This window comes from Lissotriton helveticus, chromosome 10 (assembly GCF_964261635.1).
Source record: "Lissotriton helveticus chromosome 10, aLisHel1.1, whole genome shotgun sequence".
Taxonomy (NCBI): domain Eukaryota; kingdom Metazoa; phylum Chordata; class Amphibia; order Caudata; family Salamandridae; genus Lissotriton; species Lissotriton helveticus.
In genome coordinates, this window is record NC_136071.1 from 167827986 (window position 1) to 167853809 (window position 25824).

General features: G+C 44.7%; 1 protein-coding gene across 1 annotated transcript in view; it reads right to left on the minus strand.

The window, feature by feature from the left end:
- LOC144786060 (cytochrome P450 3A21-like) overlaps positions 1-25824 on the minus strand; it is a 261578-nt gene that overhangs the window by 145522 nt on the left and 90232 nt on the right. Inside the window, exons 4-5 of the mRNA XM_078665005.1 lie at positions 10175-10274; positions 5199-5312 (exon numbers count right to left, since the gene is read on the minus strand). Of these exons, the coding sequence (XP_078521131.1) occupies positions 5199-5312; positions 10175-10274 (214 nt within the window). The remainder of the gene's footprint in view (positions 1-5198; positions 5313-10174; positions 10275-25824) is intronic.

Below are 25824 nucleotides of genomic sequence, written 5' to 3' on the forward strand. Positions count from 1 at the left end.
CAAGGACGACTGTGCATTCTCGAGTGGGACTTAGTGCGTATGAAATTGTGTTTGGTCGTCCTGCGAATGTTTGGGGTGTGCCTCGTCCTAAAGAATACAGCAGCATTGAGTACCCTATGTTGGTGGATTACTTACATGACTTGACTGCTAAATTACGTGTTCTCCACCAATAGGTCTATGACAGTCTACCGACAGCAACTGCGGATCCAGGACACACAATTCAACCCGGCGATTATATTCTCACGAAGAATTTTCAACGAACAAAAAATTTGGAGCCGAGGTGGACTGGACCGCAATTAGTTTTGTTAGTGACTCGAACTGCTGTTAGAGTAGCTGGCAAGAAGAACTGGGTGCATGCCACCCATACGAAAAAAGTTCCATTGCCCTTACCATATGACAAGTGGGTGAGGGGAGGTATAGCCGATTCTGAATGTGAGAAACCCCCCAGATTCGTGCCCTTTAGTGATGCTCATTTGACATGGACACAGTCAGAACGCGAGGATGATGATGTTCTGCAAGCTGCTGTGCCTCCTCATCTAAAGATTGACACCACCAATCCGCAACTTTTATTTAAGGATCCAACTGTACCTAATAAAGAACGCTACGATCTAAGACCGCAAAAGACTGTACATATGGACAAATAAAGTTGAAACTGGAATTTTTTATATTGTGAATTACACCTCGTCAGATCAAGAGACTTTTTTTGCTTTTTCGTTTTTCGAGTCACCATCTGGACTCAGCTGTAATGACTTGGGAGTGCAAGCCGAAGACACAAGGTCGAGGTTCTGGTTGGTCTCAGGGCGTTCCCTGGACTGACAGACGCATTCCTTAGCACGGAACACCCAACCGCCGCGAATAGCACGGTTAGAGGATGGAGTCTTTTGGGTCTGAGAAAGGTGTTGAGAAAAGTGGTTTTAAAATGAAAATGTGTACATTGGTTCGTAGCAATGTTTTTTAATAATGTGTTTCCTTATGCTTGTGAATATTACGTTAGCTTGTGTGGGTTGGATTTTCTATGTCACACAATTGCCGCTTACATCTACCTCCCAACCTACTCTTTCTTTTTCTACTGCATCTCCACATGAGTTTCATACTTTACCTGAACATGAACAGAGAAGAAGATCAGAATTTGTGAATAATTCGTTTATACAGATGTTGCATCAGCATCAGCTAGTTATAAATACCACGAATTATTGGGTGTGTGGTCTTATGCCACATACTACAGACAAGCGAATGCCATATTTGGTTTTGCCTTTTTCACCTAATGGGTCATTTTGGGCACTCCAATCGATGTTTATCTATGCGAACGAAGCCTCTCCAGTGCGTTCTGTTAACGATAACGTGAGCAAGAATGCTTTGATACGGGGAATAGTCGATATGATTAGAGATATTGACGCATATAATGCTATCCCTAAAGATGAGGTACGAGCATATGTCGGTTGGAATAAGATGACATATAGTGTTAGCTTGACGGAGAAAGAAAGGCAGCGAAGGTCTCCTCCTATTTGGATTGTACCCCACCGAGGTCATCTTTGTTTGCAAGGTAATGGTCAGAATCTGAGAGCTCAGCTTGGTAAGAGTGTGTGTGTTCACACATACGTTTATACGTCCCAGAAATCTCCTCAGTTCGTGCCAGCTAAAGGCACGTATTTTGTCTGTCACGATAGAGCATACACATGGTTGCCATCTGATTTTTCCGGCACATGTTACGTGGCATTTTTGCTTCCCCCTGCATACACTGCTGTTTCCGATTACCATAAGACAAGATATGGTAGAGGTGTAATCGATGCGAAAGATACTGTCGCACAAGAAGCTGGAGACTTCTTTAAGGGTTTCCTACCCTTTTGGGGTCCTATGGCTAATAGTAGGAATATTCGTCAGCTTACGAGAGTGGTTGAGGCCACTATAAATGAGACTGCAGGTGCCCTTAGCAATATTACAGCTGAGCTTCAAGCGGATTGCCTCATGACATTACAGAACCGTTTTGTTTTAGATATTATACTTGCAGATAGAGGTGGGGTATGCAAATTGATTAGATCTAGTTGCTGCGTTTTCATACCAGATAATTCCCCATGAGGTACCAAGCCATCTCTAGACTACATAAGATCTCTGAGTCTATTCATGTAGACGAAGGAGCCTGGTCGTTGATGGGATGGTTTTGGGAATTGTTGTCCAAATGGGGATGGAAGGTTCTGATGTTCCTTGGTATGGCGTTAGCTATCCTTTTCTCGTGTTGTTTATGCATCCAGTGTGGTCCCGCCATTTGTAGTCTTTGTGCTACGATCTGTGGGAGAAGACCAGTCCAGAGAGAAGTGAAGGATAATAAGATGATGTCACAGCAACACCTTGATGACCTGATGAGAATAGATATAGACCTAGATTCAGATTGACATGAGTTTAGGCTATTGCCTACGTAATGGCAAAAGGAGGGACTGAGGTTCTGTGATTTTGCGTGCTTTTAAAGTGCACGACTTTCTTTTCTAAACATGGGTTTTTGCCATGCGTCGTGACTGCCATCTGCTGTTGCCTTTTACGTAGGCCTCAGAAGTTAGTCTGCGAGCAAAGCAGTCTGACCTTTTGTGGGTCATGTGTACATTAACTAAGGTTTCCTTCGTGCGCTGGAGTTAATTTCAGAAGCTGGCCTTTCACCTGAAATTGACCCTGCCAAGCCAATTTCCCTGCAAGATCGTTATCCACTTTCCCAATCATCATTCAAGACATTTGTTAACTTTTAAGTTTCTTTACGTTGCTGTTATCTTGCACATTATCTGAAACTACTTTTCTTAACTGGGTTACGCTTTCAATTAAGGGTTTGTCCGGGCCTTCCAGATTATTATTTAGATATGCCTAAATATTAACTTGTGGGTTGGGACACTGTAAAATGAGCTTTACTATATGATGCTGTGTGATGTCATGTATTTTCTATTGGTTGAATTTTGGTGCTGGGGCGTGCATTTTAAATGTACCTTTTTGTGTATAAATAGGGATGTCTCGCCTTAGTAAAATTGAGCAGTTTCTTGAGTTGTACACCGTGTTGTATTGCTGGGATTTCTGCTACTAGCTGCAGCTAATAAATTTGATCTCTGACGCCACCTAGAAGTATTCCGTGTCTCTGTATACCAAGGCAAGGGAACCCAGAGGACTTTGGGCGTGTCCCTGGCGCCGCTGGGTACTTGAAATCCCAGTTCTTCAGTCGCAGAGTTCCTCTGCGGGGCTAATGTTGTTTGCTGCAGTGAGGGTTTGGGGAATTCTTTGATGATATTGAAGAGTTATTTTTTTGCTATTGGTGCTAGATTCAGTGCCTGAGGCTGAGGTCTTTTTCTTAGAATCTCCTAACGGTCTGTGGTAGAAGTTGAGGACTGTCTTGAAGGCAGTCTTTTTGGACATGTCCTTGCTGGTGCGCCATCTCCTTTCCAGTTGTTTACAGTGTCATTTAGTGGTTCTGAGGTCTTCAGTGTACGAGCTAGCCTTCTTGGTGGACCTTCTGTAAGTGTTGTTGCTGATGGCAGCGACACTGTTGGCGCAGTTCGTGATCTAGTTGTTGACGTTTTTGACTTTCTGTTCTAGGTTGTTGGAGGAGATGGGGTAGGTGGTGTTAAGGGCATTGGTTCATGTGTCCCTTGAGACTCTGCGCTAGCTGTGGTATGGGTCACTGGTGAGACTGGGAGCAGAGGTCCCTGAGTTGGTGTTGAAGTGGACAGTGGTGTGGTCGGTCCAGTTGTGCTCTGTGGTGTGGACAAACTTCTGGTCAGTGGGTAACATGTCTAAATGTCTGTTGTGAGGGGGCGAGTGATCGCTGCGTGTACTGTGTTCTGATAGTCTGTGTGTTCCTAAAGTAGGGGCAGATTAGGATGGCGGACGGACCTGCGTCCGTCCGCCATCCCAGAGGTGGAGGGACCGTCCGCAGGGGCAGCGGCGATCCCTCTGTGCAAATTGGGATGTGACCGCCACCCTGGCGGTCACATCCTGTATTATTAACATTGCAATGGGTGCTGCTTCAAGCAGCACCCGCCGCAATGTTAAAAATGCATGTATTACATTTACATGCACAAAGCGGCAGGCACCGCGCGGTGCCTGCTGCTTTGTGCATGTAAATGTTGGGGGGTACCATAGGTACCCCCCATGTGCACCCCCCATCCCCCGAAACCCTGGGGGCCCGTAACGGGCCCCCAAAAGCCAAAGTCCACATGCTTTTCCATGGCGGAAAAGCCGCCGCGGAAAAGCATGTCTCCGTGAACATCCTAATTTGGATGACGGTGTCTTGCAGACACCGTCACCAAATAGCCCTCCCCACCCCGCGGATCAGCGGCGGACGGACCTGCCGTTCGCCGCTGGTCCAACCGCAATCCCACCGCCATCCTAATCTGGCGGTGGGTCTTGTATGTGGCTGCGGCGGTTAATCCGCATCCTCCAGGCCGGCGGTGGCTTCCGCCGGCCCGGGGGATGCGGATTAACTGCCATCATAATCTGCCCCTTAGTGTGGCATCTGACTTTATGATATTTTTGGGAATGCGTTTACCCCTCCGACCATGTGTTATTTATTAGGGCCAAACTCCATGGACCATTGTGGTGTCTGTGTGCGCCTGTCTGTGGGATTGATCTGAGTTTCCTATTCGCAGGTTTGCCTGCCGGTTAAGTGTCCGCCCCCCTCCTGTGAACTGTCAATCATTAAGCTCAGGTCAAGATCTCAGAGCCTGCCTTACCACGTATTTCTAAGTTTGGGTTGATGGAGAGTTCACCACGGGCAAATTCGATAATAGTGATGAAATCTCGTTCGTGTACACAAATGTATCATTGTGCACATAAACATCAAGTTTTTCAATATTAACAGGTGCAATGGCATTTGCCAGCCTGCCGGCAGCCACTCAGCTGCACAGCTTGCCCCGGGCTAAACGCCTATACCTGGTGGGCACAGGGTCCACAAAGGTTTAAGAAAGGACCAGTTAATGCTGTCAAATGATGCAGCTACTTCTAATCATCACAGTGCATGCATATACATTATTCTTACTATATGGAATATTAAGTTATAGGGTAAGAGTGTCGATTTTTGTAAATCACAAACATATGCATAGGCTTAATTTCTCTACCATGACACTTTGGTCTCTCAGTTAATATTTTCAGAAGGCAGGTCCTTATGTAAATAACCAAATTTTCAGTAGAAAATCATATTTGGGATTTATAAAATATTCTTTTTTTACCTCTTTTAGTTTTCCACTGGTGAAAGTTGGGGATAGCACTGTACGAATCCTCTTCCATTGATCATCTTTAGCAGCAGTCACTCCTTCTGCCAAGGGGCCGTTCAAGCCAATGTTCTAAAAAATAAATATAATATAATAAATCATTATGATAAAAAAAGAGTTAAAAAATGTCATTAGCCACATTACCTTTACAGGCATGCAAGTGACTATTGTCTAATGCCACAGGGGTTATTAAGTGGTAAAAAGTGGTATTCTCACAGAATATTGCATCAAAATGTCGCACTACAATACTTTTGTAGACAAATATTGACTGTTGCAGTGTCTTGAAGGTACATACATGTATTAGTGGTTGATTCACCCTACCTAACTCCACATATATGTAATGAGGAACACTCATGTGCTCTGCTGGCGATTGGGCCCTCCGACCTGACTCTTCGACACACTACGTACTACGTCACACAGCTACACAGCAAGATGCCATTCTGAGCTCTACTGTTGTGTTATGTGTATTTGTAAAGTGACTGGTCACCTGGGAGGGTATCCTGGTCCAAGTCTGAACTGATTCCCAGCTCTGAGTTAGTTCGTTAACAGCATCAGACACATTGGCTTAGTTTGTGGGAGTCTGAGGGCTGCCGGGTTAGAGATCAGCCTCGCGGCTTGGCATCCCTGTTATTCGAGCAGGTACACAGCGCTCCTACTCCATGGGGTCCATGGGTGCAGGGTGTGCAGCAGATTGACACCAGTGGTTTTATCGTGGCTGACTTGTGACTCACACAGAAGGTAGTGGGCACATGTTGCCTTGGGTGAAATTTGTTTGGAGTGCATGGGTTGCAACACAACCCATACGCCACAAAAGAAATCACCAGTTGATTGGAGAAGGTGGAAGCACAGCGAAAGAAAGATGAGGTGAATTAAATTTGCTTAGCTTCAGAGGGCCCGACTGGTTATTTTATGAGCAGTTTCACTACCGCTTGATTGTTTGCACTGGATTCAAGAGGTCTAACATCATAATCACTGCTTATACCATGCTAATGTCCATATATCAATACCTTAATTTAGCCCAAGGATATTCAGTTGCCAGAAACACCCAGGTCACAATTCAGCACTTTCAAATAGATATCAGCCATTGAATACGTAGTTTTAACTCATCGTAATGGTGCGAGATTGAGAAAATGAACTAGGCCTCTTACCCTAAGATCAACTCCACTCTCAATAAAATCAAAGAGGACCTCATGGATCTACCCAACCACAGTAGAGGTGGTGGCAATCAGCCACCATAGAAAATATAGCCACTATCTATTAAACAGTATTTTAACAGACTAAAAAGAGAAACTTTCAACTGTGACAACTTCTACAATATTAACCACTCTAATTGGTGACATGCCTCAATCAGTGACACAACCTAGCATCATTAAAACAATTGCACCAAATCAGTATAGTAATCAGGACTTGGACAAAATATCCATAATAGAAATGTAATCAACTGCAGATCCTTCGCCACACCCCACTAGAGGGGACGACATATTTTAAACAGTACAGAAAGTGTTGCTCTGAGTGATTCAGATGCTAGATTATTATAGGAGTTGGACTATTAAGAGCAGGGTGAAAAAGGTCTTGTGGGCTCTCCTCTAACACACCTAAATCATTGTGTGGCAACATGATAACATCTGTTAATTTCACTCTTTTGGCTGCAACAAACGCACTAATAAGGCAGTCATACAAACTAGAGCTTCAGGTGGACCAATTACAATCTTTAGCCACCTGCACTGGTAGTTTAGACAGCAAATCAGTAACCTAGAAATCAAGTTAGATAAACTAATTACCACTCACTCAAATTCTAAATGTGCGTATGCACCCTGATGGTAGACAACTTTGCACATTACTAATCTTTGGTGGATAATTTAAAGAAAATAAGTTGTCCGAATATAGGGGCCGATTACGATGGTGGGAAATCCGAGCCCGCCGGGCCGGCGGGGAGGACCGCCGGCCCGGTGGTCGCGGATTTCCCGCCATCGTCCAGATTATTCCCACCGCCAAATTAGGATGGCGATGGGAATAGGAAAGGTCCCGCGGCGGCCGGAAACACCGTCCGCCGCTTTTCCGAAAAAGGGGTTTAATACGGTGGCGGTGTCTGGAAGACACCGCCATCCATATTATGATGTAGGCTCAGAGCAGCCTTTCCATGGCTGCATTGCCGCCATGGAAAGGCTGGCGGTTCCTGCCGTTGGGGGCCCGTTGCGGGCCCCCAGGGTGTGGGGTGCAAATGAGGGGTACCTATGGTACCACCCTGCTTTTACATGTACAATGTGGCAGGCACCGCACGGTGCCTGTCACGTTGTGCGTGTAAAAGCACAACATGTATATTTTACTGTGTGGAGGGTGCTGCTAGCAGCATCGCCTGCCACAATGTAAAATATACAGGATGCCCCCGCCACACTGGCAGGCGCATCATAATTGAATTGGTAGGACTGCCGCAACTATTGCGGGCGGTCCCTTTAGGAGGTGCGATCCGCCCGCCATCGCAAACGGCCCCATAGAGAGGCCCACCAATGAGATGAAATGGGGGATGTTCAAAGTCACCACTGACCTCAATGCCACAGTTACCACTCTATATGCTGAAACTTTCTACCATATGCAGAACCTTTAGCAACTGTCATAGACAAATGTGGGCCACTTGTTAGAACAATCTCGTACAGACCACAGAGAATATTCTGGACAGTGTGAGTAGTATATTGTCAACTCCAGAGTCTCTGCATTCAGCATCAGGCTCTAAACCGCTGCCAGTAGGGAAGAGAAAAGGCTGAAAAAATAAACATAAGCTCATGACATGTAAAATTTCTGTAACTTGAACAGAGTACACAATAAGCCAACTGTTTCCAATGTTCAATGGCAGACCAGATGAATGTTTGACAAGACCTCCTCTTCATGAATATATAAACTCGAATCAAGATATTTTTGCTGGTCATGCCGAATAGACACACTAATTGAGCCATGTATATTCTAACATGCAGGCAAAGCATATTAGGGTCAATGGATATCAACAAACTTTTTACCTTTGAACCAAAGATCTAAAAGAGGGACCACAGCTACCACAACCACCAACAAGCATGTCATTAGAATAATTTCATTTTTAAGCATTATCTCTAGATCACTGCTGTTTAGGTGGTAGAAATATGTAGATCCATATAAATAATGTTTCTTTAAATCTGCAGAAGGCTGTCTGAAAAGAAAATGAAGCCTCCTGTGTATCAATTGAGGAAGTAATTTGTTACTATGCACATCTTGAGATCATTTTTACAGGCGACTTTAACACTAGGAATCTTAATAAACTGATAGGTGATTCTTTTTTGAAGGCCCACAAATTACTCATATTATGTTGAACAAAGGGTTGCTAATCTCTTATCATAATCTTAACTCTTTGCAGGGTGTTTTTAAATCTTATAAATGTAATTGTAACATGCTTTTTGTTTTACTGGTGTATCAACTCTGGATTACATGTTTCCTTCGTAGCTATTTCGCTCCTCCTGCACACTGTTTTCTATTTTACAGCGTAAAGAAAGTGATCAGGAGATAACCTTATCCTTATTTTTTTACCTTGCAACCAATAAGAAACAAGAGGGCTCCTGTATCTGTCTTTTCTTACTGATTTCTTTGAAATGCAGTAGCCACAGGCTGATGGTTATAGATGGCCACCAGAAATTCTGTACTGATTGCCACATTATTAAACTGAGTTTGAGCTTAATGTGCAGTATTTTTTCTTCACCAAGGCAGATGACGGGTATTCTGCCTCCAAATGTGGGGACTGATAAATGTACCCACAAAGTGGGTGCACAGGATTAGTGATCACATACCTAGTCAACTGTTGCGTGCTTCCCGCATGTTCAGGACACTATGCTAACCTCTCTGCAAAAGTACGCCACCTTTTGCTTCGCAGTGTTTCACCAAGGCAACTCTCCCACACATTGTTGCTCTAGATCAGACAGGTGAATCATCACTCTCTTTTGGCAGAGCCCGGATAGTCACTGTTGGTGGGAGTTCCACACATGATGGGCACATTCTCTAGGGACTGCTGAATGACACAGGATGTTGGAATTTAGGAGTACTCTGTCGGATTATGAATTCTTTAAAGTAAAACATAAACTCACACCTGCAGGCCTGAAAATAGAACGGTCCCACCAGATATGCACCATTTGTATTTTTAGTTTTAATGAGGAGAGTACCACCACTTCTATTTTTGCAAATAGGTATTGCAGGAAGGAATCCCTGGGGCCTCTTTGAATGAAGTTGCGTTGGATCATCGGAGTAATGCAAATAATCTACAGGCAGTATTAAATTCCTCCTGTAGTAGGGAGTGGTACATACTCATTTGTTGGCACAGATGTACAATATGGGGCTTATTTCCTGCAATGCAGCCCCATTTTAAACAGGGTGCCAAAGATGGGCCAGGCACTTGAATACGAAGGGTTAGATCTCATATTTCCCAATCAAGCGAAATTTCTAAGCAGGAAGGCGTAATTCAGAGCTCCAGGGGACCTCCATTCAGCCTACAATCTTTGCATTTCTGTATGGTATAGAAGTCTTAGGAGCACCTCATAAAATTCTGCAGGGGGACCCATCATTTTACGTTACAACTCTGCGTCCCAGTGTCACTTCACTTCAAGGCCCCTTTCCAGGTGTCATGTAATATGTTAGCCACAGTGAAATGCACAGCATACCACTCTAGCAACTGTTCAAACACATTCCTAACTACTACAGAGCTTTGGCACTTTCAAAGCACCTCAAAGACGTTTGGGTTGCAAGTCACCCTACATCTTTCACCCACTCTCACAGCAGAGATACGTTAAACTATAAGTCTAAAAATAAAAGATTATGACTGCAAATATAGGAATAAACGGTCCCGTCCTTTGAACCCATGCTTGGTATTAATTCAATAACCTGGCCACTTGGGTTAGGTGTGCACCTTTTTTTAAACATACCCGCCTGTTTGTGAAGTGGGTGTAGCACTCTTTCACAAGGACGCTTTTCACTATTATGGGGTCCATGACAGCGAGTATCGGGGTCCTCCCATCAAATATCCTGTAGAACAAAAAGAACCATATCTGTAAACTCACTATAGCCAGCAGCATAGCAGAACAGACTTTTGTCATACAGTGATACAGTCATAGGACGAGGGTTACAACCCGTCCATTGATTCTCAAAACTATCTCAACTTTACATGTGCTCTTTGCTCTCCAATGTCCCAGTAGAAACAAACTACTGAAGAGGGTCAATAGAGTACTTTGATGTCAGAGGCAAACTTAAAGCGGTATTTACAATTATAGTAGCAGCCCAGCAAGGAGTGGCACATGATTATGCAGGCACAAATGCTACATTTAAAAGTTCTGCCGTCAGGAACGTGTCAGAGCAAACAATGCAGAGAGCGAAGGTTACATAGGGTGTAAAATACACTGAGGCCTTCTAAATGAAACAAGAACATGGTAGAAAAAGCGGGAAAATAAATGGATTTATGACCGATACAACTGCCATTTTAAATATGTTGAGGTATATGTAATTATAGATATCTCACTATTCCTATAGATCTTGTTTCCAGCATTTGGCTTATTCTTCTGTGATCACAATTTGGAATGTTAGGGACCTGTGGTACAAGGAGCGATTTGCATATGATCACATTAGTAATCAGATGGGGAAGCTGGAATTACCCCTAAATCTTCTCTATGTACAGTTAGATTTTGGGGGAGATTAAAAAACTGAACATCTAGTTTCCTAGGTACATGCTAACGACTTCCTCTGAAGTGAATTTGAGGTGAAACTACTGAAAGGGTAAGATTTTGATCGATACCTTATATCTATTGATCCAAACCTCGATCTGGTCGACTGAACCTTTATTGCCTGTCTTGGAAGGAAACAGTACACCTATCTGCAAATTAGTTCACCCAAGAAAGGACTCTACTCTCAAAGAACACGGACAACTTCTAGGTTTCAAAAGTTTATTGTAAAGATATAATGAGCTGCAAATACAAGCATCTCAGAATGAGATTCACGAGATACACAGGTCCAATTACATACATGTGCTCTCGAAAAGCCCTCAGACGAGCAACAGAAATCACTAACACAAGTTCTAAAAATAGCAAAGCTATCAGCATAGACGCATATCTCTCCTTCATTTAGGTTGGAGGAAAACAAACACAGGTTAGGCGTCCCTACCCTGTTCTAGATGGTATCCCTACTTAACCAAATCCCAACCTAACAAAGGTGTCAGCAATGAATGACCCCCAAGGGAAGTCACCCACTCTAAGTCTCTTGGTGAAAACCTAAAGTTCTCCAGTCATGACCCCTCACTGCCTACCCATCCGCTCTCTAAAGGGTCCTCAGGTCTCTGCTCTAACTCCACCCAGGGGTGCTGTCCCTAATACAAAACAGTCAACAACATTTGAGACGCCCCTTGCGAAACGCCTCTCACGTGGTGCAACTTCAGGCTTTTTCCATGATGCTTTGTATTGGGCCTCAGAAGTTAGAGTTGACCTTGCTTCTCAGTCTCTTCTCCGGCCCGCTGATACCCTTTAAACATTCCAGAACCCTCCTCCATGTCTGGACCGTCTACTGAACAGACCTCTATTCATTCACTTATAATTGGATCCCCCCTTTCCTGTTGCAGACAGATATCTGCCGCCAAGAACCCAACTCTCATAGACTTCTAAAAAAAAGGCTTGCAACATTTCTCAGCCCAGACATGTACGTGTAAATCAATGCTAAAACATTTCAGGCCTACAATATTTCACATTATGATTATAGCATTCAATTTCTTCATTTAATTAAAGCATGTTAAAACTCTTATTCTATTATTTAGAAAACATTACTCTAAATCATGGCCCATTAATGCAATGACCAAAAACGTTAAACAATCTGTGTCGTGAAAAGAAACACCTTCCCTTTTAGCTCCAGCTCTGGCCCTGAGGCCTACCACGTTCTGCGTTTTACCACAGACCATCTTATATGTTAACAGCTACACGACATAGATTCAAAATAATCACGTCTAATCAAATCATATAATGTCACACATTTCTGTATTAGTTCCACTTCTACTTAAATCTCTATATTAGCTATACATTTAGAATATAATTTCAGATACTATTAGCACTCATGGCATTTCTCTTCATGAATTATGCTCTCTATAGGTGAGTGTGATGTACTCATATATTTATATCAGTTTGCGCTCTCTCAGTCCCCCCTTTGATGACCTCTCGGGGTCATCACTAACATTTAAACTGCAGTTATTGCTGGCATTCTCTGCGCTTCCAGAGCTCTCAGGCTCCTGTACTGATTATCTTGTATGGCAGCCAATCTCTGCAACTGTTCTCTTTGGGCCCTTTCTGACCTTCTTGCTCTGTACCATTTGAATACCCTCACCAATCCCCACAATATTATCCCACAGATCAATATTATGATGATAGGCTTTAGGATATACCAAATAAAGCTTTTGCCTAAGGTGGAAAACCACCCTCCAACTGTACTCATTCCGTGGCCCACCTTTTCCCAGACATTTTCTCTACTCAAGTCTTCGATCTCTTTGTGTATATTAGTTATGTTCTTAATAACTTTCTCAAGGGGTTTTGAAAGGTCTGGAATGTAAGTGCAACATTCCTGAACCTTCAAAGCCTTACAGACTCCGCCCTCTTTTGCTAACAAGACATCTAATGCAAGCCGATTTTGAAGAACCATAGCCCTTATCGATTGCATCTCTCCTTCTACCAGCATTAAGGACTGAGTAGTGCTGGCAGACAACCTGTCGACAACCGTTGCCAGTCGTCTAATTTTAACATCATTAAGGATTATTCCCAAAAGAGGGAACATAGCTCCAAAGACATCTCCAACCATTTCTGCATCGCCTAAATCTCTCCTTCCCCTCGATGATGTCTGGCCCTCAATGATCAATAAGTCTTGTGCATGATATATTTTGGGGAAGACAATTGCCAAGTAACATGATCCATACCAGTTGTCAGGTAGTCTCACGTAAGCATTTCTTCCACATACAAAATACACATTTGGAATCACTTGCATTCCCTTCAGGAAATCCTTAGTGTAGTACTCTAAATTAAAAGCATGTTCACAGTCAACTTCACCCACGTATACATTTTCATAATACGTTTTGGCTCGGTGAAGACATAACTTTCCTCTCTGCGCTTTATCTAAAGCTATTGGACCACTACTACCCTTTCTCTTGTGTGACTTCTCTTCCTCGGTCCAATCTAATTTCCCTTGTCCTGATTTTTTCAAAATCTTTTGTCTCCTGTAACGATCATCCACCTGCCCTATGAACTTTTTCTCGACTTCTGACACCTTGCATGTCAGATTATTTCTACGGGCATGTGAAGTATCCAAGGTAATCCAAGGAATGAAGAACTTGGCCAATCTGTCTTCACTCTTCCAGTAATCCCATTTATTCATCTGCTTATAATTCGGGACTTCTGGCAACACAGAATCATAATTGGAGAAATAGTATTCAAAACTATCTCTCTCATAAAATATACTAAGCAATAAGCTACATGTAATGCCATATGTCAGAGGGAGGTGATGATATCGAATTCCTTCATCTACAGACGCAGGCAACTGCATGCAGACGTAGCAATCCTTAACCTCCATGGCATCCACGTATTCATACAAAAGTTTAGCATAAGCATTTGACCTAAAGTCTCCTTGGGACTCGTCTACATGTAACCTGCGGGCTTCTGCAGCCAATAACGCTTTCTCTTGAGTGTTTTCCCTTTTCTCACCTGCAACAGTGGGTGTAAGTGTTACTACAGAATTCGCATCAGTTACCTTTACCTCTTCCTCATGTCCCTTTACATAAGAAATTGTTACCACTAAAGCTATTAATATTATCACTCCTACTATTAGTGTACCTATTATACATTTAGCTCTGCGGTTCGGGGTGCCGGCCTCCATTTCGTCAGACAATCTAGCTTTTCCCTTTCTCTTTGCAAAAAAAGTTCTTTTCCTCTCGTTCCTTTACAGTCTCTTTCAATCCTTTTTTGTCTTTAGAATCCACACAGCTGGAGGCTGACAGCCTTTTTCGCAAAAAGTCCTTTCACAGTTCAAAAAGACAACCCTAGCCCTTCTCCATCCACTCAAGGGGTTCCCTAAAATTCTCTGCTTCCTGGGCGCTAGGTAATCTTCTTTTCTTCTGCTTGCTTTATTTACAAAGTCCTTTAACAATCGACTATTAGATTTGTGGTTGCAGCTTCAATAGCATAGTTCAATATTTCCATGCGAAGAGTATGCTCTTCATGTGCTGTTATCGTGGTACCAAAGTCGGGGAATTTCAATTCTGTAAGAAACATGTGTTTTAACTTGCTGAGGCGGGGAGGTCTGGGGAGCACGAATGTTAGTGACCCTTCTTGTTCGACACCGGGTACCAACAGTTGTATTTCCACGGTGATAATGGGCTCAGAACTGGACACCACCACCGCTCGGATCCTCCCTGTCTCCGGTTTCACAGACATTTGTCGCCAGATATGTCCACTCAGGTGTGGAGTATCTTCTGTTAGGCACACGCACTCTTCTTGACCTCCTTCGGTTCGGTGCCTCAGCGCCCTGAGCACCTTCTTCTGGGTCTGAGTCCTCTGATATCGGAGGAAGGGTTGCTTCTGGAGTTGACCTCAGGCTAGAACTTCTTCTTTGCGGCCAATTTGCTTCTCCACGTGCCCTTCTACTCCTTCTCCTTCTGGTCTGTTCTCGCTCTCTTTCAGACCTGTCAGGGTCAGACTCGTACTCCCAGCTGTCTTCTCCTTCTGTAGCGTCTTCTGTTTCGCTGTTGTACTGACCGTCCTCAGCTTGGTCAGACTCGTTCCCTGCTTCCACTGGCACCTCTACAGCTTGGCTAGCCCCCTCTATGGCTTCTTGGTCCTCAGCTGGACGTCCATCCGAGAGAGGAGCTGTTTCCAGAGGTGCTGGAACCCTTTTCGTATGCGACGCGTGTATCCAGTTGGGCAGGCCTCCCACCTTTACAGCTGTACTTGTGATCAGGATGACCTGGTAGGGCCCACGCCAACGAATATCCAAGCAGCTTCTTCTCACATGTTTCTTCACCAGGACCCAGTCCCCAGGATACAGGTCATGGCAAGGGCCCTGGCACGCTGGAACCTCTGCAGCCTGCACCTGAAGGGACACAGAACGCATGGCGTCAGACAGCCCCTTACAATAGTCCAGGATCATATCATCTGTGATATTTAACAGTGCAGTAGCTGGAATAGATGGCAGTCTCATTGCTCTCCCCATTAACACCTCATGTGGTGACAACCCTGTTCTTCTGTCTGGGGTACTACGAAGGCTCATGAGTACTAATGGCAGGGCATCAGGCCAACTCAGGGTCGTTGAGGAGCAAACTTTCGCTATTCTGGACTTGATCGTGCCATTAATTTGTTCCACAATTCCTGAGGCTTCTGGTCGGTAACTGCAATGGAGCTTTTGGTCTATATTCAGTGCAACACAAATCATCTTCACAAGCTCGCTGTTAAAATGTGTTCCCCTATCTGATTCCAAAAAGGCCGGCACCCCGAAACGAGGGATAAGTTCTCTAAGCAGTAACTTAGCCACTGTGAGGGTGTCGCACCTACGTGTAGGGTATGCCTCAACCCATCTGGAGAACACACAAACAACCACCAGGACATAGCGGAGGCGGTTGCATCTTGGCATTTCAATGAAATCTATCTGCATTCTGTTGAATGGACCTCCAGACCTTCCTATGTGACTTAGTGCAACTGGTGTTCTTTTCCCTACATTCAGCTGCTGGCAGGTCACACAACGCTGGCACACTGCTTCTGCTGCTATTCTAAACTTAGGATTGTACCAAGTCTGTCTAAACACTCTCAGCATAGCATCTCTCCCTAAGTGTACGGGACCATGTATGAGTCTAGCCATTGGACTCACCATCTCATTGGGCAACACTGCTCTGCCGTCTGCTGAGACCCAAAAATGAGTCTCACCCATTACACATCCTGCCTTTACCCATGTTTCCTTTTCTGAATCAGGAGCATTTTCTTGCATGGTTGACAATTCATCCCAAGTATCAACAGTTTCCAGTATCATGGCTAATTCAGTTCTTACATTTATTCCACCCACATCCACCTCTGTGAAAGAGTAACCTTGTTCTGCGCAATACCGCGCAACTTCATCAGCATATCTATTGCCTTTCGAAACAAAGTCCTCATTTTTGGTATGTGCGATGCACTTTACAACTGCGATACTTGCTGGACATTGCAATGCTTCTAACAACAAGCGCACAAACTCTCCATTGCGAATGGGAGAGCCTGAAGAAGTCATGAACCCTCTTTGAGACCATAACTGCCCGTAATCATGAACTACCCCAAACCCGTATTGGCTGTCGGTGTAGATGGTGACTCGAATTTGATTGCCTGCTAAGCAAGCACGTGTTAGGGCAATAATCTCGGCTACCTGAGCGGAGTTTACTCCTTCCAGGCACCCTGCTTCCACAACTCCTTCAATTGTACAAACAGCATAAGCTGCTCTCAACTGCCCAACTTCGTCTCTTACACATGAGCCATCGACAAAGAAAACTTCGTCTGGGTCGGTCAGTGGCTCATCTACGATGTCGGGTCTGGGTTTGGTGCATAGTTCAGTCACATCGAGACAGTCATGGTCTGTATATTCATCATCATCATCAATATCATTTGGAAGTGGCATTAAGGTAGCAGGGTTCAAAACAGAGCATCTCTTGAGGGTCACGTTCTCTGCAGCAAGAATAACTTGCTCATAGCGCGTGAGCCTGCTATTGGTCAGATGCTGTGTTTTGGTCCTGGTCATCAACAGTTCAACAGAATGTGGCACGCACACTTCTAACGGGTGCCCCATGACGATATTTTCACATCTCTCAATGCTGACACCCGTTGCAGCAACGGATTTGAGACATCCGGGCAACGCTGCGGCTACTGGGTCTAAAGTAGCTGAGAAATAAGCAACTGGTCTACGGGCATTCCCATGGATTTGGACCAACACAGACAACGCACAACCTTCTCTCTCACAACAGTAAAGAAAGAATTGTTTATTGTAATCAGGCATTCCCAATGCCGGAGCACGACACAGGTCCTCTCTCAGCTGTAAGAATGCCATCAAACAGTCTTTGTCCCATGGTACCGGATCACTCACCTCCTTGTGCGTCAGTTTTTGCAAAGGTTTTGCTTTCAGTGAAAAGTTCACGATCCACTGTCGGCAATAGCCCACCATCCCTAGGAACATCCTGACCTCTCTCTGGGTCTGAGGCGCATTCATTTTCATGATCGCCTCTATCCTATCTGGTGACACTTTTCGTTTGCCTTTCTCAATTCTGTGTCCCAAGTACTGCACTTCTGTCAGGCAGTACTGCAATTTTCCCGGGGATACCTTATGCCCATTGGCAGCTAGGTGATTTAACAAAGCAATGGAGTCTTCCCTGCAAGCTTCTTCTGTGTCTGACGCCACAAGGAGGTCGTCTATGTACTGGACCAGAACTGACTTCTGGGGCAGCACTAGACTTTCAAGATTTTTCTTCAGAAGCTGGTTAAAGATCGATGGACTCTCTGTATACCCCTGAGGGATACGACACCATGTTAGGACGCGATTTTCCAGCTTAAATGCGAAAAGAAAATGGCTATCTTCGTCCAAAGGGATCGAAAAGAAAGCCTGACAAAGATCTATCACAGTGAACCACTCAGCTTGGAATGGAATCTGAAACAGTATCACTGATGGATTCGGTACCACTGGACAACATGAAACGACTATGTTATTAATCTTTCGAAGGTCCTGCACTATCCGAAATTTCCCATTTGGTTTCTGCAGACCCATAATCGGGGAGTTACATGGACTACCCACGATTTCTTTCAGTATTCCCTGTTTAATCATGGACTCGATCACGGGTTTTATGCCTGCAATCGTTTCTGGAGTCAATTTATACTGGGGTGTTCTTGGGAACTCAGCATGCGGTTTCACTACAATTTTCACTGGGTCCACCCCTTTGACCAATCCAATCTCTTCCCCAGTGAAATCCCATACCTCTGATGCCACTGTCTCTCTCAAATCCCAGGGAAGCTCGTCTACTGTCAAAGTAGGGTACAGCTCCACACATATTCTTGAGTTTGCAACTTTGAAATCTGCATCATCATCATTAGTCAATACCTCCACTCCCTGGGGTGTACAATATATAGTACAATTCAATTTGCACAACAGGTCTCTTCCTAGCAGACACACAGGGCTTGAATCGCAAACCACAAATTGGTGCTCATCGCTGTACTTCCCTATTTTCACCTGTACCGGTTCTGTCAATTGGCTGGTTATTCTCCTGTTTGCGACCCCTACCACCTGTATGGTCTCTCCAGACATGGGCAGGTCTGGAACTGCAGCTGATCTGATCGTGGATCTAGTGGCTCCTGTGTCCACCAGAAATGTCGTAGGGCACCCTGCTACTTCTGCTTCCACATAGGGTCCCCTCTGATCTACCTCTAAGGCTGCCCCAAGGGTGCAGTCTTCTCTTTCCACTCTCTGTCCGGTTAATGGGTCCACATAATAGCATTCTTCCCCTTCCATAAACAGGGGCATTTGTCTATAGGTCTTACCCATACTCCCTACTCGAGGAGGTTGCGGGAACTGGGCTCGGGGAGGAGCCCCCCCCCCTTTGAGCACCTTTCCTTGGTATGGCGTCGCCCCTCTCATAGGTGCGCTCTGGACCTCTTCCTCCTCTATCTCTTGCTCTCCGATCTCTACATTGTAAGGGCACTCGCGTTTCCAATGCCCCAACTCGTTGCACTGGTGGCACCTAGTCGTTTTCTTCAAGGTAGCTATGTCTACTCTGGGTCTAAAGGTAGTACTCTCCTCATTACCCTTGTTCTGACTGTACTGCTTCTTACCTCCTGTACCTGTCCCTTGCTGCTGTTGTTGCGGTCCCCCCTTTCCTGCTGTCTGCAATTGTACCACCATCAGCTTCTCTTTTAGTTTCTTAGCCTTGGAGTCTACCTCATCACAGCAGTACCTGGCATATCTCAGTATTTCATCTAGGGGTTTACTTTGCCAACAAATCGAGTGTTGCTGAATCATTAAACTAATATCCGGTCTCAGTCCCAGGACGAACTTGGACACGAATTGCCCTATGTCCTTTGGATCCATTACATCCAAGCCGCTATACTGTTTAAACGCCTTCAGCAATCTCTCGTAATATTCATGGACTGTCTCTTTGGGTTCCTGTCTCGTTCTGTCTATTCTGACCCAATCTATGTCTTGCATTGGCACTTTTTCTTTCAGCCAAGTCATCACTCTCTCGAATTTTGCCATCACGATCTCGGACGGCCCATTAGTCCTAGCATCTCTCTCTGGCTCCGTTGTGGGCCACTCAGCGCTAACCTTGCATGCTGTCCACAGATCTCCTGGTACTACAATGTCAAACAGCGTGTTCAGATCTATCCATAGGACTTTTGAGATCTTTACAAACCTCTCGACTTGCTTGTACCACTCCACGGGGCTCTCTCGTAACTTGGGGAAAGATGTGGTAAAAGCAGCTAAATCTCCCCTACTCCAAGGGACATGTACATAGCTCCCATTGGCAACTTCACGCAAAGGGTAAGCTTCTATTCCCTGCTGTCCTGGTGTTATACCAATCATGCTTCTCCTGCCAGTCCCTTTCTTGGACCACCTCTCTTCCCATTTATCTAGTGCCCTCCATGTCCTTATTCCAGTAATCAGTTCCCTTATGTGCGTTTTCAGCCCAATCGTTCTCCTCTCATCTAGATCTCGATCTGAGTAATGTAGCCTGTGGTTACCCTGTAATGCTTTGGTTCTTGACAAGTCCACCATATATTTGCCTGCTAGTTCGACTAACTTCTCATGGACTGCTCTCGCCTTTCGTGTGATGTCCTTTGCCATATACAGTATTTCATCCTGTTCATACATTTCCATTCTTTCTAAAGGCAGGGTACCATCTACCATGTCATCCAGATCTGACCTTAAGCTGGAGACATCAAGTCTCTTGGCTTTTATCTCAGCTCGCAATATGTCTTTTGAAGGGGGCTCACTGGTCTCCCTACCATCCCAACTTCGAGCTCTGCGTTTGGGCTCAGGAGAATTAATGGGTGGCCTCCCTTGTTCCCATCTCTCCAGGTCCCATGCTCGGCCATCCAATCTTGGAAGGTGATGGAACACGGGCCTTTTATCCCTACTCTCTCTCTGCCCACTCTCGTCTTCTTCTCTCCTCTCACCGCACATCTCTCTGTTATTTTCCCTCTGGTCGCTACACTCCCTTTGCCTCGTATCGCTCAGTATCCGATACGATCCTTCCTGGTTCCCCATATTCCCTGGGCTGCGCTCATTTCTGTCATCACAGGGACTATGGTGCGACCTCTCACAACTCCCATTCTGTTCTCTGGTGGCAGGCACACAGTGTGGACACTTAAAGCTGTTCCTATACTCTTGCGCTCTCCTCTCCCCTTCACTGAGTATTGGGCACGCCACCCCTTCACTCCCGGGGCCCCCGTTTTCCAGGTCTGTTCTACCTCCATTCCGGGCCCAATGGGTGACTCCCCTACTCCCTCTACAGTCCCACTCCGGGCTACTCTCCCCAGCCCCGCAGTGAGTTCGTGCTCTGCTGTCCTGACTTTCCCTTTCTGCTTCTGCAGCATTGATGCACTTTTGAGCCTTCGCTGCCTCATCCCACTGCTTCATGTACTCATTTAGCTCTTGAAAGGATTTTCGTCCAGATCCCCTCAGATCCATTGGCCATCTAGGGCCCCCAGGATCTCCTCCTGGGTCCCCTGCTGTGTGCATCGGGGTGCTCCACTCTCTGGGTATCGGCCTCTGACTTGGGGAATTAGTGGTATCGTTCCTCCTTGCCTGCTCTGCTCTTTCTCTGTCTTTCCGTTTCCGTTCTTCCCCTTTTGCTCTCTCTTGGTCATATATCGATATTATAGGACCTATGGTAACAGGTACCTGTAGTGCATCTGGTAATGGGTAGGATGTGGCGCTTTCCGTTTCCGGCGCTCTTTGTACCACAAACCTACCGACTACCTGTTGCACCTGACTAGGCTGGAGCAACTCTTTCTTTGGCTCAGGATCCCACTCTGAACTGGGAAGCGGTCTATGCTCTCCTGCATTGCCCCCCTTTTCTCCTTCAGTATTCTCGACCTCTCCCCCTGCTCTATTATACGGGGGTGGCCTGTCTGTCAGTAATCTGTTTATCAGGCTGTCCTCTGTTTCGCTCTCATCATCTTCTTCTAGGGGGCTTTTATTTACTGGCGCCTCTAACACTGGGTACAGTTTATTTATTTCCAAATTATGCACTCTCCATCTTTTAGCATCCGCATCCCACCTGGCATCCTGTACTGCCCTTACCGAGCGTTTCACCCTTTCTTGTCGTCTGTTCATATTCCTTTCATGCGCTGCCCTAAGCCATGCATCAAGGGCTTCAAACTGGGTTGGTCTAGGCAAGGGTCTCTTTGAGGTCATGATTGATTTCAATCGATGTAACACCTCTAATCTGAACGTCCCGTACTTCGGGAACGTCAGTTCCTCGTTTCCTTCAGTAATCTTACTCCACTCTGATATCCAAAGGATCGTATGCAACCCAACATTTACTGCCATATAACGAGCTGGCGTACCCTCCGGCGGGGCTTCTTCCCCTTCATACGATCCTCGCCTCTCTTTCTTAAACAGCGCTTTCAACCATTTAAAACACTTCATAATTATGCGCACAAAATTCAGCCTCGCTACTCTGTTTACTTCCTGATGACAATCCACCAATCCTGTCGCGGCTTTGCTAGCTTGGCCTATCACAGCGCGGTCTTTCTCCTGTTGGCCAATCACGTCGCGACCCTGTATGACGTGTTCGCTAGCTGGCCTATCACAGCGCGGTCTTTCTCCGGTCAGCCAATCACTGCGCGACACCACCTGACGTCTCTTTTCTCCGCTTCGCAGCAGCACCCCTCCTTTCTCAACTCGTCTCCCGGTTATGCATGCGTCCCATTCATACACTGAAAAATGACTACTTCCGACCAAGCGGTCACTTCTCTCGACTGTACGTCCACAGTCTATCTGTAATTGTCAACACAACTGACGAGATGTCTATCGTCTCTCTGATAGGTTACTTACACACACAGTAACTTCCGACCAGCGTCCGTTACTCACGCACTCACTCTTACGTTCCCCCTATCTCGGTCTCTCGGGTGATCAATGGTACCTCATGACCCCCTTCACACTAGTTGACAATTACTCTGGGTGTCCGATACACCCGAACCACTTAAGCTCTCTTGAACTTAAGATTTCCACCGGTTGCGCGCGCTCACAACCTGTTCCACAGTCACTCTACAGACATTCAACTCCGCCAGACATTACAACATAGATACAATACAAAAACACCGCAATCTAACACGCATAACCCTTTATACTCACTCTCGACCGATACTGCTGCTTTTTCTGTCTCACGTCATCCGGATCTTCATCTGCGGGCTGTTCTTCCGATCATCGATTTCTAGGGGCCTTGGGGTAAGCTAACCTGGCCTAGGTCACCGTCCTCAAGAAGGCAACCATCCTCTATAGCTACCAACTGAAAGGGTAAGATTTTGATCGATACCTTATATCTATTGATCCAAACCTCGATCTGGTCGACTGAACCTTTATTGCCTGTCTTGGAAGGAAACAGTACACCTATCTGCAAATTAGTTCACCCAAGAAAGGACTCTACTCTCAAAGAACACGGACAACTTCTAGGTTTCAAAAGTTTATTGTAAAGATATAATGAGCTGCAAATACAAGCATCTCAGAATGAGATTCACGAGATACACAGGTCCAATTACATACATGTGCTCTCGAAAAGCCCTCAGACGAGCAACAGAAATCACTAACACAAGTTCTAAAAATAGCAAAGCTATCAGCATAGACGCATATCTCTCCTTCATTTAGGTTGGAGGAAAACAAACACAGGTTAGGCGTCCCTACCCTGTTCTAGATGGTATCCCTACTTAACCAAATCCCAACCTAACAAAGGTGTCAGCAATGAATGACCCCCAAGGGAAGTCACCCACTCTAAGTCTCTTGGTGAAAACCTAAAGTTCTCCAGTCATGACCCCTCACTGCCTACCCATCCGCTCTCTAAAGGGTCCTCAGGTCTCTGCTCTAACTCCACCCAGGGGTGCTGTCCCTAATACAAAACAGTCAACAACATTTGAGACGCCCCTTGCGAAACGCCTCTCACGTGGTGCAACTTCAGGCTTTTTCCATGATGCTTTGTATTGGGCCTCAGAAGTTAGAGTTGACCTTGCTTCTCAGTCTCTTCTCCGGCCCGCTGATACCCTTTAAACATTCCAGAACCCTCCTCCATGTCTGGACCGTCTACTGAACAGACCTCTATTCATTCACTTATAATTGGATCCCCCCTTTCCTGTTGCAGACAGATATCTGCCGCCAAGAACCCAACTCTCATAGACTTCTAAAAAAAAGGCTTGCAACATTTCTCAGCCCAGACATGTACGTGTAAATCAATGCTAAAACATTTCAGGCCTACAATATTTCACATTATGATTATAGCATTCAATTTCTTCATTTAATTAAAGCATGTTAAAACTCTTATTCTATTATTTAGAAAACATTACTCTAAATCATGGCCCATTAATGCAATGACCAAAAACGTTAAACAATCTGTGTCGTGAAAAGAAACACCTTCCCTTTTAGCTCCAGCTCTGGCCCTGAGGCCTACCACGTTCTGCGTTTTACCACAGACCATCTTATATGTTAACAGCTACACGACATAGATTCAAAATAATCACGTCTAATCAAATCATATAATGTCACACATTTCTGTATTAGTTCCACTTCTACTTAAATCTCTATATTAGCTATACATTTAGAATATAATTTCAGATACTATTAGCACTCATGGCATTTCTCTTCATGAATTATGCTCTCTATAGGTGAGTGTGATGTACTCATATATTTATATCAGTTTGCGCTCTCTCACTACAATATTCATAAAATGGTGTTTGATCTTTTCTCGCAAGTGTCTCCCTCAAACTTCCCCAGCCATGAAGTTCATAAATTTCAAACTTAAACTCACCAGATCCTTATTTTGCTTTGAGCAGGCTACTAAGAGAAGGTCAGCAAGTCTATTTACTCTTTAATGCACAACTTGGTTTTAATTCTGTCAGAATTCTGCTTTTAATCAGCGATTACTTTTTCTCCTCAGCTGCTGTTCAGCACCTGACACTATCTTTGGTGATCCTCTACTATCCCCATTACCTTCAGATGCGTAGTACTCATTAGGTTTACTTCCTTTTTTGTAGGGAATGTTTCTAGTAGTGGCAGTATTCAACAGATGCGAAGGAAGCACTCAATGAAAATCTATTATATTTCATTTTATTCTTCCACAGTTGTCAGAGAAGTACAATAATAAGATTAACATTTTGTTGCCTTGTTTCACACTGGGCAGCTACACTGAACAGAAGAGTAGGCCTTTGTCAATTTCTATCAATTTATAACTATCATATGCCAATAAAGATGTCACTAATTCACATTCACTGGAATGTACCTGATAGAAAGAGAATGTGACTCTTTCAAATTGTCTGTCTGATGTAGTTCCCTCCCTGAAGATCCATCTTATTGCGAAGTATCACTGAACGCTGGATTCTAGCAATCTTTCTTTTAGTTGATTTGTTTTTATTTAAACAATGCTGCAATTGTCCTTTTCTTACTTTGGAAGAGGGACAAGTTTCCCAATTATTGAAAGTGTATTGAAATCCTTTCATACAGAAACAGGACTCTGCTTGGTCCTTATGTTTTGAGGTCCTGCTTTAACATAAGTTAATGCTGTTCACAGGCTTCAGGTGGGACCTTGTTGCTCGTCCATGGCCTATTGTGCTCACTATAACGTCATATTATGCCCTGTTCCATCAAAGTGGATAACATTATATTTTGAGTTTATAAAAATAACCTCAGTTTAAATCTGCGTTTATCTATGCTCCCAGCCACCAGAGGCGTGGCGTTTGAGACCTTCGGCTGCATGAAAGCTTAGTCAGCAGGACTATGTTTGAATACTGGGGTCAGTGACCACATTTCTTGGAACCCGTGGATCTATATTACACTTGATACATTGGTGATGTTCCAAGATCTACCTGTTATGATGCTCTGTACATTTGCGAATTGACTCATGCAGCCAGCGTGTTGCAATGAATATGTCAGTCTGCTTCTCCTTCCTCTTATGCAATTGCAATGTTCACTCGCACATCAACCATTTAAATGGGAACATCAAATACCCCTTGCATATTGATTCCATCTGCATGAGATCGGATGCCCTTCATTCGGGCATTTTGTGTCTTGATGTGTGGTTGGGAGTGAGATTCAGTCTTTAACTAGATGTCTGTGTGCAATCAGGCGTTCCAATTATCAACTGAACTGCTAGACTCACTCCGGCTGCACTTATTATATGGGTTCCTCTAAGGCAGTGGCAATGTCGTAAATTGCTAATCTATTCCAAGCATTATTAATCACATTTGAATACTTACAGAGTACACTTTGTATTTTTAGTTTTGGGACTCCAATTAAATGTACCAGGGTCTATTCTCTATTACAATCCTTTGGTGTATGGTTTATCTCCAATACTTAC